This window comes from Tursiops truncatus, chromosome 6 (genome assembly GCF_011762595.2).
Source record: "Tursiops truncatus isolate mTurTru1 chromosome 6, mTurTru1.mat.Y, whole genome shotgun sequence".
In the NCBI taxonomy this organism is placed as follows: Eukaryota; Metazoa; Chordata; class Mammalia; order Artiodactyla; family Delphinidae; genus Tursiops; species Tursiops truncatus.
Genome location: NC_047039.1, coordinates 67196444 through 67211444, shown reverse-complemented (window position 1 = coordinate 67211444; position 15001 = coordinate 67196444). Strand labels below are relative to the sequence as shown.

Genomic DNA, 15001 nt, shown 5'->3' with positions numbered 1-15001 from the left:
CTTTTTTTTAACATCTTTATTGGAGTATAATTGCTTTACAATGGTGTCTTAGTTTCTGCTGTATAACAGAGTGAATCAGCTGTATGTATACAGATATCCCCATATCCCCTCCCTCTTGCACCTCCCTCCCACCCTCCCTATCCCACCCCTCTAGGTGGTCACAAAGCACCGAGCTGATCTCCCTGTGCTATGCAATTGCTTCCCATTAGCTATTATATCACTTATTTTATACACTACCAAATGTAAAATAAGTGATATAATTCTTTTGATATAATGTACTTAGCTAAAATTGCCAACCTTTATGCTCTTTCCATTCTGGAATTGATTTTTGCTGAGTAGATTAAATCAATATAGAACCAGCTTGTTAGATTCTAACACTTCTTTGGATTTCTAGTATATGTATATGAGAAACTTTAGCTCTTCTGTATTTCTTGATTATGCAGCTTAATTTATCAAGCTACTTTGATATTTTGTATGTTTGTGCCTCACATTTCTGCTAAATATATTTAAAATATACTTTAACAAAAGAATTGACATATAATTTTTAAGGTTTTTGCAACAGTGGGGTCTCCCCGATCCAAAAAATATTACAATAAATTGTCATCTCCTGCATAACCTTTTTTATTTATACATCCAAAAGCATATGTTTGTATGATTGCATGCAAGTCTATTCTTTTTGTGGTTATGCAACTTCAACATTAATACTTCACAAATTCCAAAATTAAAACTTTTCTCTCCCACATAATATATAGACTTTAGAATGCTTTGACTCTAATTACTACTCCCTAATTTATATGCTATATTATCCAGTGCTTTAGTTCTATCCCTTTCCAATATAAAATGACTCTAATTACTACTCCCTAATTTATATGCTATATTATCCAGTGCTTTAGTTCTATCCCTTTCCAATATAAATTGACTCTAATTACTACTCCCTAATTTATATGCTATATTATCCAGTGCTTTAGTTCTATCCCTTTCCAATATAAAATGACTCTAATTACTACTCCCTAATTTATATGCTGTATTATCCAGTGCTTTAGTTCTATCCCTTTCCAATATAAATTGACTCTAATTACTACTCCCTAATTTATATGCTATATTATCCAGTGCTTTAGTTCTATCCCTATTTTATATTTTACAACCAGTGCTTTTTAAGATTTACCCTGTATGTGCTAATATCTTTGTTTACCATTCTTTCTTGTATCTCACATCATCCATCTGGGATCATGTAACTTCTGCCTGCTACATATATCTTAAAATTTCCTTCAGTGAAGTCTGCTAGAAGTAAATTCTCAGTTTTGGTAGTCTAAAAATGTCTATAATATGCTCTCATTTTGGAAAGATATTTTTGCTGAATTCTACACTGACAGATAATTTCTCTTTGCAAATTGAAGACACTGTTCTGGCATCCATTGTTGCTGTTGAAAGTAAGCCATCAGTCTAATGACTGTTTCTTTGTAGGTAATCTGTCTTTTTTTCTAGCTCCTTTCGAAGGCTTTTCCCCCTACCCTTTGGTGTTCTCTATGAGGTATCTGTGCGTGGGGTTTCTTTTTATTTATCTTGCTTGGGATTCATTGAGCTTCTTGAATCTGAGAATTAGTATCTTTTAGTAATTCTGAGAAATTCCCAACCAATATCTCTTCAAGTATTGCCTCTTCCACATTATCTCTTTTATTTCTATCTAGAATTCTGATTACGTCTTCTAAAATTCTCAAATTTTCTTCTATGTTTTCAATTCCTCTGTTTTTCTAGGCTGCATCTGGCTTATTTTTCTGGATCTATAGTTAACATGTCTGATCTGTAGTTTCATTTATCCCCTGTATTTTTCATTTAAATTGTTATATTTTAATTTCTAGAAGTTCTCTTTTTCAAATGTATGTGATCATTTTTTATAATCACTTGTTCTTTATTCATATGTTCAATTTTCTCATTTATGTTTTTTAACATATTAAATGTAGCTATTTCATATTCTCTCTCTGAACATTTCAGTATCTTTGAGGATCTTTTTCTGCTATCCGTTGTCTTTTGGTTCTCATTCATGTTGCTTTACTTCCTTTTGTAATTTGTGATTTTATTTTTTTACAATGAAATGCTTATTTTCCCATGGGAATTATTTGAGACCTGGATTGATGATGTATTCCTCCACAGAGAATTTGCATTTACTTCTGAGAGTTATCTGGAGCCATTACCCCACCAGAACCATCTTATATTAAATACTCTGATGTTTCTCAAACCACACTGAGAGTGTGAATGTGGACCAGAACCTGTATGAGGACCCACTTTTGTTTATAAATAACCAGAGGAGAATTTTTTTTTCCCATCTGATGAGAATCAAGGTTGAGGCAGGCAAGTTTCCTTGCTCTATTCTTCTGACCATCAGCCTTATTAATTTTTCTTCCTTACACTTGAGAGTGGAGCCCTTTGAAGTATCCCAGCTTTATGTGGGGTCTCTCCTTAGGCACCTAGGCACCCCCATACTGCATTAAGCTACCAAAGCAGATGCTCATGGTCTTCCAGGATTCAGGAGAAAGCCTCAAGGCCAAAGCTTGCTTTGGTATTTCCTTACCTCCTGAGATTCCAGCTTCTACTTTGTTTAGCTATGTGAATATTCTCTCTTTTCATGCCAGCTCAGCAATACATTTCAAAAGGCTTTCAGGTGCATTTGCCCAATATTCCAGTTGTTTCCAGCTAGAAATGTAATATTTATATAATTAAAGACCTAAATGAGTATGTGTGTGTATATATATATAGTTATATAGATGTTTATCATTATATGTATTTATAGCATTTTATTTATATATACTTATCATAACTTTATTTCCAGTTGCATCTGGTAATACCTTGATATCTGCTATGCACTTCAATTTTTTTCAACTATTCTACAAAAATAATTGGAATGACTTCTGTCACTTTTCTTTGAAAGATAAAGAAAACATTTGGTATGCAGTTATTTTTAGATTTAAATAAATATAATCAGCTGTTACCATATTTTAAAATTCTTGTTACATTATGTAGAATTGTAGAATTTTTCAAAACCTCTCAAAATAATAGGGTCACAGAAACAGTCATATCTAGGTCCAGTTGGTATAGAGGGATTATTTATATTGAAAATGTTAGCAACATTTGAACTGTTGCACAAATTTTAAGGTTGGTAAAATATAAATACGATTTCCTTTGAGCAAAGAACCCATCCCAGGGAAAGTTGTGTTTACACTGCATTTTAGAAAGTTAAATAATTTAAAAATTTGTAGTCATTCAGAATTTCAAGAAAATCTTTTAAAATGGTGAATCCCTTTGTCTAGAAGGCTCTTTTGGTAAAGCAATTGATTTGCCCCTTTTAAAAAATCTAGTTTTTATAAGACGTTTTCTTCAAGTAACTATACATATCATTGCAATCAGATAAGCAGCCACAGTCAGCCCTGCCCTGTCTCCCTAATCAATGGTCGTCCTTCTTCTAGTACGTACGAGTATCTTTCGATACAAAACCTGATCTCCTCCTACACCTGATGACCAAGGAATGGCAGTTGGAGCTTCCCAAGCTTCTCATCTCAGTTCATGGGGGCCTACAGAACTTTGAACTCCAGCCAAAACTCAAGCAAGTCTTTGGGAAAGGTCTCATCAAAGCAGCCATGACAACTGGAGCATGGATATTCACTGGAGGTGTTAACACAGGTAATTGGAAGTGGGACAGAGAAGGACAACATAAGGCCACGAGAATGTTGTGACTAAGGTCATTTTCTCCTGAGGTTAAATATATTTACATTCCCCCACCTCAGCCCCTACACCTGTGTGTCCACACCTGCTGGTTATTGCTCCTTTCACTGAGTCTCTCTCCTTCCTCTACCTAAATGATAACTGTACTGTCATTTCTCAACCAAGAAGAATTATTTACACTTAAGAAACAGATTGGGATATTTAATACTCGACTCTACAGAATTTATAAACACGACTAATGGAATTTCACAGGATATTTTCAATACCTCAATTTGCCAAATAGGCATCCAGTAATTTTTTAAGGAATAACTTTTGCTCTAAATTGGAGACTCTGTTCTTTAAGTGATTTTAAGTTTGATGCAAATAGCTTTAGAGTTTGCAGAATGCCCTTTCCATCTGGGGTGACAGCAAAGTCTGGAGTAACATGTGTTTATTATTTAAAGTATTTCATTGAATCAACTCTGCACCAACAGAAGACACACCCCACTCTGAACTCCAAGCAGTTTTTTCTACCTGCCAAATGAGTTTCTATATTGTGATCCAGGCAAGCTGTCAAATCAATTCTTACAAACCCACTTAGAGTTAAGTGCTTATCTGCAGAACATTATGAATGTGCAGTAGATAATGGAACGGATGCTGTAAATGTTTTGATGTATTTCCCCAGCCTGAGTCAGAAGTGCCAATTGGAAGAGACAGGTAATGCTGCAGTAAATTAATTCAGACTTGTTTCAAGACTGAAAGTCTGCACATGTGGACACCTTTGAAGTTAGTGGGACATGCTGAACATAACCCTGGACCAACTAGTTTTAAATAAAATGTATCTCAATGTTGTTTATTCATTTGTTTGTAGTTTAGATGATGTCTGAGTGAGACCTGCACTCAGAAGTCTCCTCCATACCTAGAAGTTGTGAACATTCAGCTCACAACAATATAGGTTCATTTACACAGCGAAATCTGCATATTAGCTGCGCCCATCGTTGTCATGTGAAACCCTGACTCAGTCTGTATAGTGACATGATCTTAGAATGACCTGCTCAGCCGGCTCTTTACTGTTTACTTTGTGATGATCAAATATCTACAGAACAGTTTTATTTCGTGGCTGTTCAGGCTTTAAGCTCCAACTTTCACTCACAGTTTAACAGGCATCATTTGCCTATAATTATTCAGTCTTTTGCTTTCCTGGCATAACCTGCATCTCCTGTGGAGATCAACTCAAAGGTTTCTAAAAGAAATGCTTACCAATCTTCTGTTTGGGGGAACTTGAAACATTGTTTATTGTTTTTCTTCTTTTGTGAAATGCATCCAATATCAAAAGAAGAATTAACAGCGTAAATGTTGTAAACCAAAGAGTTCACCTCTGCCTCTCTCCAGGCATAGTGTTCAATCCAACACTCAAAGTGTGTTCGATTGAACACTCAGCTTGGGTAAAAAGTGAAGGCGGAGTTGTGGCAGATGGAGGGAGGGGCTACCATGAAGTTAACCTTCTTGTCCAGGACTGGACCCCAAATGAGTTTTGCATATAAATAGGAAAAAACTTAACACTAATATTCACACCTTTACTCTTGTATTTGGTTTTCTTTATCAGTACTTTCTCTTAGAAGATCCATAGATGAGATAGTAAGTGAAATTGATATGCTTCCCAATGCTCCCAGCACAGCTCAGCATGGATTAGTGGCTATTTACACTACTCTGTTATTTGATTTTTTTTAAAGGAGGCTCTTTCTGTTTGATCTTGTGAATATTTCAGAATTGAGTTGTTCACACATGTCTGTTGTCTCCTGTGATTAAATTGCCTGGTGTGTTTTGTGTGCTTAGTTAGTTCAGTGGTGCCCAGTTCCTGAGCCCTCGCTCTGTGCTGGCACCTGAAGAGAGTAAGACGCTGATCTCCAACCTTCCCCTAAATGAGTTTACTCTGAGCAGAGACATCCTCACATGTGATTATGAACCAAAGAAGAACCATAGTTCAATATGTTCAGTGACATATTGAACTATTCAAAATATACAAACTGCAACCCTGTTCAAATGGAGAAGAAATCAAATCCAACTCAGCTTTCATATAGGAGATGGAACTAGGTGTGAGTTTTTCCTTGAAGAATGGGTGGAATTTTCCTTAAAGTATAAATGGAAGCATCTTTTCTTAGAGAATGTATTTTATATCTTCTATAAAAATGATCACTTGAGAGAGAAGTTAAAAGATTAGAAATTATATCTTATTTAAATGGTTTATTAAAAGATAAAAGGTAGTTCCCTACCATCTTGTAAACTGAATTTTCTCACTCTTAACTATGGTGAGGAAAGGCATGGTGATGGGAAGGCCATTATGACAGAAGAGGAAAATAATTAGAATGATGTCTAAAAAGGTGTATTTATGTATTTTTAACATAAATTTTCCACAGAATATGTCAACATTTTCTTTACAAGCAGGGTCTCCACATTATGTGTCCATAAATAAGAAGTTGAAATCAAGATTAACAAAATCTGAACTAAGTAATTACTCTATTTGCTGACCCTAACTCATACACAAACTGTGGTATAGATTTAATATAATATTATTTATGATGCTTTTTATAGGATATTGTCATGGTATTAGTACTTAGTCATAGTAACACATCATTATACTTATAATACAAGAAAAGATTCTCTAAGTTTAAAGTATCGTATTTATTCTTTTTTTTTAAATGAAGTTTTATTATTATTTTGGCCACGCGGCTTGCAGGATCTTAGTTCCCTGACCAGGGATCGAACCCATGGCCCTTGCAGTGGAAGTGCAGAGTCCTAACCACTGGACCACCAGGGAAGTCCCTGTATTTATTCTTTTTATAGATACTGTATACATCTTTTTTTTCATATGAGATAGAATAAGAAATGTATTACTAGAGTTCATATACAAGTCCAGCAAATGTATCTGGCATTAGAGGTGCAAGTTTATGTTCTCTCCTGAACATGTGTAGTTCGTGTAGAAATGTGTCAAAACTTTATATTCAGTGCATTTAATCTTAGGAAAAACAGTTACCACAATTTCCTTTAGATCAATGGAAAGTAATTGCTTTAAAAGGCAAGAGTAATACTTCTCTTTTTCCTCTTAGGTGTTATTCGTCATGTTGGAGATGCCTTGAAGGACCATGCATCTAAGTCTCGAGGGAAGATATGTACCATAGGTATCGCCCCTTGGGGAATTGTGGAAAACCAGGAGGACCTGATTGGAAGAGATGTAAGTCCTGGGAGCTCCCTGTATGTGACTTCTCATAGAGGTGATATCAAAAGAGTAAAATAAAATTAGAATTCAAACTATGCATACTGGATTACTCTGTCAGTCCCCACCTCCCAAAATGAAACTGATGTTAGGAATAGTTATGGGAGACTATTTATTTTCCAGAATCTATCTATGTGAACTCCATGTCAGTTCTTAGGATTAGGAAAGGTCCTAAGTAAGATTTATCAACTACCCTCTTGGTTTGAATCAAGCAGTGGTCTTTTATCACCCATCAAATTTTGCAAGTGCTCTTGGCACAGTTATGTTAAGATTAATTAACAGCTTGAATTCATTGACTGATACATAAAATGAGGACTTTCCTCACCCCAGGTCTCCAGCTTCTTTATTTGAGTGCCCTTCACCTAGGACAGGAGGCTACAGAGGGAGATTCTTTCCATTCAAACTTGTGGCTTCCCTGGTTGGCCTTTCTTTTGCTAAATGCTTGGGTGAGGAGTGGCACAGTTGGGATCTTTATTTCCTGCTCTGGAGCTACTCAGAAGCCCTTGACCAAACTCAGCAGGTTGTTAACCTCTCTTTCATCTTCTGATGTCAGGAGCCACACACTGACCAATCAATCAACAGTTTTGCCAGAGAGAATTTGGTCCTATTTTTTCTGAGTCACTGTCTTATTTCCAGGGTCTCTTTTTCGTTTGTTTAAAACCACAAACAGGTCATTCCCCACCTACCTTCTAGGGTTTTTCTCTCCTACTAACAACCAGACTTTTTCCCTTATGTAATACTTTCCAAAATTCCACTGGTATGAGTTAGACTATGTACACAGATTGCCATGCATTATTTATTTCTTTTGTCCCCAATAATTTTAGCAATTAATTATTTATCAATGCTTCTCTATATCAGATCAATACAATCCTCCATTCCCAATCAGGGCCTGCCATAGAGTAATAAATGTGCTTCGCAGTTCTCTCTAAGTAACATGAAGTCTGTCAGAGTCAAAAAAAAAAAAAAAAATTTTTTTTTTTAATCAAAGAGGTTGAGAAGTAACTGGTCCTAAACTGCTTCTTCTATTGTGTTGCAGTATAATGAAACCATCTTATTTCAGTGCAACACAGTATGTGCAATTTTTTAAAATGCAATGCAAAATACTTTGAATTTAAAAATCAAAGATCATGAAATGGAAATAAACACTCTTTGAATCCTTCAGAACTTTATTTAAGTGATAAATAACTTTATTTTAAGTGATAAGAAATGTCCATATCTATGCTTCCAAATTACATGTAGAAACACGAATTTATCCAGAATATGTAGAATAAGGAATGAGATAGTTTTATCAGTGTAATATTCTCTTAACTAAAATGTACTTGCTGTTTTGTATCATACAAAAATTGAATATCTCAAGCAGCAATTCCCAAAGTGTTATGTTGGCAGAACCGACTGGAAAAGTAATACTAATTTTTTCAAAGTATCTGGGACTAGTCTTTGATGGAACGTATTTGGGTTAATATTTGCCTTAGATTCCAAGTTGGCTTTTAAGTATATATCAGCTGCGAACTAGAACAAATACAGTTCTTAAAGAATTAGAATATGCTAAAATGCCCCCTAATACCAAGAGCATCTAATAGTTCATTTTATTAACAAAGGAATTAACTCTTTAAAATGTCGTGATGATTCAGAAGTCATTTTTAAATGTTCATAGTTTCAGCATCTCTCTTGTAAACCTGAGTTGTTATTATTCAATTTTGTGGGGGGAAAACCGTTTTGGAACTTTCTCATGCAGATGAACTATGAATAAATGAAGGCTGATTATTTCTTTATTCAAGATAGAGTAACCATATAATTACCTCAGTTGCCTAATCATTTGCAGAGAATGCTGGCCTACTGCCTTTCTGTGTCATTTTGTTTGTCTTCTATTTCTGTATGATTGTGGAAAGACAATACTTATATTGTATTTACTTGCCTTGCTGGGTTGGGTGAATCACCCCTAATTCATTTTCCTCCAATTCTACCTTTTTTTCTCTGATTTCACCTCCTCATGTGCTCCTCTTTTTCATTCTTCTTTTCTTTCTCCCTGTATTTCTTACCTGTTCTATGCCAATAGGAACTTACATATGCCTGTGCCAACGGGACTTACTTACATTGTCTGACTTCAAAACTAGACTTGATCCCAGTTCAGGGAGCAGAAAAAGCCACTTATAAGTTCAATAAAATGTGCACATTCATTGTCCCTGCTCACAGGGGTCTAATAAAGGCAAGCCATGGCTCACAAAGATCCAAGTGAACTTGCGGAGAGACCGAGAAGAGGAAGTAAAATTGGCAGGTTGTAGAGAGCACAGGAAAAACAATCGTATTTTCATTTTTTAGTAAATCTTTGACCAAGATCTGTTGAATTTCAACCACTCTGGCATGCTTTTCCCCCAAAATTGGGAAACCACAATACACATAGGACTTCTCAGGCTCTTATATAATAAGAGTTTGTTTTTCAAGTTGTAAATTATTTGGAGCAAAAGTGCTGTTTTTTGTGAGGTTTTTTTAATTTAATTTAATTTTTTTAATCTGTGTACTGACCTATTTAGGTGATTCACTTTCCAATCGTAATTTTCTCTTTCCTATAGATTCTTTCCTCTTTTCTATTTATTTATTTATTTATTTAGCTGCACCACGCGGCTTGTGAGATCTCAGTTCTCTGTCCAGGGATTGAACCCAGGCCCTCGGCAGTGAAAGCAAAGAGTCCTAACCACTGGGCTGCCAGGGAATTCCCAAAAGTGCTGTTTTTGGTATACAGGATTTATGACATAGTTTGAGGGACATTTAAATATGTGTTTATTATTCTAATGTATAATTTAAATGATAGTTTAAAAGGAATATGATGTTAGGCTGTCATAAAAAGAAGTATTTGAGTGAAATATGTAGTCACTGGTAAAAATCTCCCTAAAATTCATTAAAACAGAAGTGTTGTCTGGTAAGCTTCTTAAGTAGTTACAATAATTTCCATAGCTAGCTTGATTTAATACCATCTATCCTTTTTCTTCCATTTTATATAAACAAACACACATGTAATAAACATCAAAAAGGAAACCTTATAGGATCAGACATCAGGTAGCAGAGAAAAACAACCAACATATTATTAAAAATCCTGACCACTTCAGAATTCTATCAAAATGCAATCATTTGAAAAAATAGGATTGTTGCATTTTGGGTCAAGTCTATGTCTATGTTCCAGAATAAGATTGAAGTGGCACAAAGTAAATGTCAAGGGAAATCCAGGAAATTTACTTGAAATAAATAAAAAAATAAGGATAAAAGAAAGGCTCTATATCTTATGCCAGATATTTTATTACAGTAGATTTATATCCAAACCAATAGAAAATATAGATCATTTTATTTCTGTGGGGCTGGCTCTCAGATGAGCACTTTTAGAAGCTGAAAATTCAAGTACTACTAGAGTTATTTTATTGATAGAAGTAGTAGACATCACAGTTGCTATTCATCTTAGAATTTGAATATACCTTTGGAATGACACCATAAAGGCAAATACTAGCCCTAAAAATAAAGAAGAAAGATTAATTTGTCCTAGGGTGTGCTTCTAGATATTCTGAAAAATGTACTTCCTTTCAAGTCTGATCTCTTAACTAGACTTTAAAGATATGAGGCATGTATCTTTGGATTCTGAGTTCAACTTAGAGCCACACACATAGTAGGTACTCAATAAATATTGAGGAGATGGATTGGCCATGATGAAATTCAGGCTTCAGGGAAAATAAACATTATGGAAAAAATATAATGATAAATTATATCTGGTTCACAACTTTACCACAACTTAATCTCTGCTCATATTACAGAGCTTGATCATACTATAGTAACTATAGTTGAGGGAGTTTTTAACCAAGTATCTGAATATAAAACTATTTTCTTATGTAGCAGCTCAAGTTGGGAGGTGGATGGTGAAGCCTCTACACGTTGGGGATGGAGACAAAGAAATGTGGAATGAGAAGAGACTCTTCCGTAACCCCTTTGAAAGATGCATGATCCTCCCAACTCAGTGATAGAACTAGCCTTGATTCTTTAAATTTAAATACCTTCAACTCTGTTTAACCAAATCTTTCAATTAATAGATAAAAACAACAGACTTTGATGAAGAATAATGCTATGAATACTGAGATAGTAACAATCTTTTGCCCTGCCATTAGACCTGAAAACGAATATTGTTCAGCTCTTAAGGTTAACTCCACCTCTGTGATGTCTCCATATTATTCCTACTGCTCTTCTCTTCTATGGCAACCCGTAATCCTATACTTCCGTCAAACTAAGCTCAAGGCTCCCTTCCACCAAGACGGCTTCCCTGACTTCACCCGCAATATCATATGCCTGATGGTAGTTCTCCCACAACTGTCTTTTTCCCCTACTTAATTAAAAACTCCTCAAAAATAGGGATTAAATTGTTTTCTTTGTTTGATGGTAACCACTAACATAATACTTTGCATGAACATAAGGCCTTGACATGTCACTTAAACTTTATAAGATTGATTTCTTCATCTCTAAGTTGACTATAAAACATTTGCTCTATTTTATACAACTTCAATGAGCATAATCATAATAGTAATTGCAATTTATTGAGCTCATATTTGAGGAAGCTCTCTGTGATTGTATATATTAGCCTGCTGAGATATGTTTTATTCCATTAAAAAAAAAACTAAGCCAAGATCCACTGTCTCCAAAGCCCATACTCTTAACTAGTATTGGGTTGGCCAAAAAGTTCATTCAGGGTTTCCCATAAAATCTTATGGGAAACCCTGAATGAACTTTTTGTCCAACCCAATAGTATGCCAAGTGATACATAAGAAAATATTTAATGATATTATGTTTTTATTGTTAGTTGAGATACTGGCAGATATCTTATGCCTGTAAATTAAACTCAAAAGTAGACTCAATGAGAGTGGCCTGAGCCCTTTTCTTTGTCCCTAAATACTCTCAATCTGGAATGATGATTATGAAAGTGTCACCAGTGTTAAGTCAAGAAAGAAATTCCAATGAATTGTGATTTTTTATATGACTCATTTCAGACTTAGATTCTTGCTTTAGAAAACAATCTGACCAGAATTGTTTCAAATAATTGAACAGTTTATGAAGCCTTTATGATTTGTCTTTTCCCAAATTTAGATTAACGAAACACATGGCAAATGAAAAATCTAGGCATGATCACAAGAAAAAGCACTTTTCATTTTAGCCTGGGGATGAGAACACAAGGTAGATTTCCAAAGCATCATCTTATGTGGTTATTAAATTATCTTGACGTTCAATATCTTCTGTCTTCCCTAAGCTGTAGATATATTCTCAGAATTTTATAACCTTTAAGAGTTGTTACATTTAATTGGCAAGTGTTCTTTTGATGTCATTTTTATATTTTAAGCCAAGAAAAATCAAGTTTAATAATGCAATTGATAATTCTAGTGTCATTTTCAACTCAGTACATTTTTCATTTACTTCAGATGCAAGCCAAATGTGACTTCATACTGTAAGCTCAGAAAACCTCCCAGGAGTGTTATTACATGGAGTTTATTAGACTTCTATGACTAGGTTAGATACGATATATTCAGAGGATGTGAGAGGAGAAGTTGAGACAAGGAGACCCACCCAAGTCTTTACAGTCATGAAGGAGCCAATGCTAGCTAAACCTGGACCACACTCAGGTTCAGGGCTACATTCAGTTGCATGGGTAATACAGTTTCAGTAAACACAGTGTTGAGTTTGGATTTGGACATGTTGATTTCAAAGTTCCTTTGAAATATCTATGTGAAAATGTCCAGCAGGATAGTGAGAAAGATCCGGTTACCCGCTTAGATTCAGAAGATATCTGCATATAGATGATAATTAAAGCCACTGCAGTGGATGGATCACTACATACAGCAGAGTATGTAGAGTGATGAAAAGGAGGGCCTGATGATATCCCGGATCCTGGTGATAGCCAATATTTAACGGTTGAGCAGAGGAAAAGCAGCCTGCGAAGGAGACCAGAGGAAGGGCTAAGAGGGAGGAGCAAAACCAGGGAGTGTTTTAGAAGCCAAGGGAAGACTGTGTTTTAGAAGGACTGAGTGAAGGGCAATGCCAAGTACAACTGAGAGTCTAAGGAAGAGAAGGACTTAGAAGTGTTCATCGAGTTGATCAAGACAGACATCATTGGTATCACTGGTCAGAGCTGTTTCAGAAGCATGATGGAGGATCAAGCCATATTTCAATGGGTTGAGGAGGAAAAAAAAGAAGTAGAGATGGCAAGTAGAAACTACCTTTTAGAGGTTTGTCTGGGATGCGGAGAAGGGACATGAGGAGCCAAAGGGAGCCATAATTTGAGGGATTTTTTTCTTCAAGATGGGAGAGACCTGAGTTTGTTTATAAGTTTATGCTAGAAATGGAGTTAGGGTTGGAGAGGAGATAATTAATGAAATAAGTCCTAGAGTGGCCCTGAGGTGATGGGGTCCAGAGCTAAAGGGGAGATTAACCACCTGTACCCTTGTAACCGAAGGAGACGAGGAAAGAATATGTAGGCAGAGAGTTGATGGCAGGATTTTGAAGTTTAGCTGGAGGTTTATCATTTATCACTGAAATAATAATAACAATAATGATAATATCAACACAATTGTAGAGTTTAATAAGTATTGGCATCCATCTAAGCACTTTACACAGATAGTCATTTAATTCTCATAATGGCACTCAGAAGTTGCTATTTTTAGTATCACTATCATCCTTCCCATTTTACTGTTGGTGAAACTAAACACAATGAGATTAAGTAACGTGCCCAATGTTACATAACTAATAAATTATGTAGCTGGGATGTAAACCTAGGCCATCCAATTCCCCAGATCATATTCTTACCTATTATGCAATATTACTTCTCCATATAAGAGCAACTGTCATTTTTTTGAGTTCATATGTGGATCATTTCATGCGTTTTATATCTCATTGAATCCTAAAAATGACCCAGTGAGGTAGTTATAATCATTATTAATCTCCATTTACAAATGGAGACACTGAGACCAGAAGGTAAATAACCTGCCTTGGGTCATCCAGCTGGCAAATGTGTAAACACAGGAGTCAGATCATCTGCCAAATGAGGAGAGATAGTGTTTGGGGTCAGACGTATGAGGAACGTGGAGGATGGTAGTCATAGCCCCAGTGTAGAATAGGAACCAGAACTGATCAGAGCCTAGGGATGGAATGCCAGGCAGCTTAGAGGACCAGAATGGGGCAGAATGGAGGTCATGAAATTATGATGCATCAGTGAATCCAGAGTAGAGGGAAGAGAATATGTTTTGAAGTCTCCAAGAAGATAATAATAATGCAGTATTATGTTAGTTATCTATCACCATGTAACAGATTACCCCAAAACTTAACGACTTTAAATATTCATTATATCACCGTTTCTGCAGATCAGGAATTGGTGAGTGGCTTAGCTGGGTAGTTCTGGCTTGGGGTCTCTCGTAAGGTCACAGTCAGGATGTCAGTTGGGGCTGCATCATCTGAAGGATTGAATGGGGTTACAGTACCCGCTTCCAAGATGACTCACTCACATGGCTATTGGGAGGAGTTTTCACCATGTGGATCTCTCCAGGAGGCTGCCTTATTAACATGGCAACTGGCTCCCCCCAGAGTAGGTGATCCAAGAGAGAGTGAAGAGGAACCCTCTTATGACCTAGTTTTGGAAGCCACGCACCATCACTTCTGTTTTATTCTGCTTAGAAGTGTGTCACTGAATCCAGCCAGACTAAGGGAAGATTTTCAAAGAATTTCTGAACAAATTTTAAAATCACCCCACTGATACATGGTGATTTCTAAAGCAAGTAACCCCTTTCAGAACTCAAGGCCTTTCCCACAACCAGTAGACCCTGTATCTGAATGGTACACAGTTCACCTCTGGACAGGGCAGAGGGAGGCGAGCCTATTCGAGCAGAAAGCCTGAAATGTGGACGGGGCAGCTCTACAGCCCGTGAGGTGAAGAACACATTTTCAAAGTGCTGCAAAAAGATGCAGTTGTTTTCCTGTGGATTTGAGTGGGAGTCACGCAGCTAAAGTATCTGGGCA

The 15001-nt window shown here is 36.0% G+C and overlaps 1 protein-coding gene across 1 annotated transcript in view; it reads left to right on the top strand.

The window, feature by feature from the left end:
- Nucleotides 1-15001, top strand: part of LOC117312634 (transient receptor potential cation channel subfamily M member 3-like) — a 74707-nt gene that overhangs the window by 13909 nt on the left and 45797 nt on the right. Inside the window, exons 2-3 of the mRNA XM_033858162.2 lie at nucleotides 3462-3675; nucleotides 6804-6928. Of these exons, the coding sequence (XP_033714053.1) occupies nucleotides 3462-3675; nucleotides 6804-6928 (339 nt within the window). The remainder of the gene's footprint in view (nucleotides 1-3461; nucleotides 3676-6803; nucleotides 6929-15001) is intronic.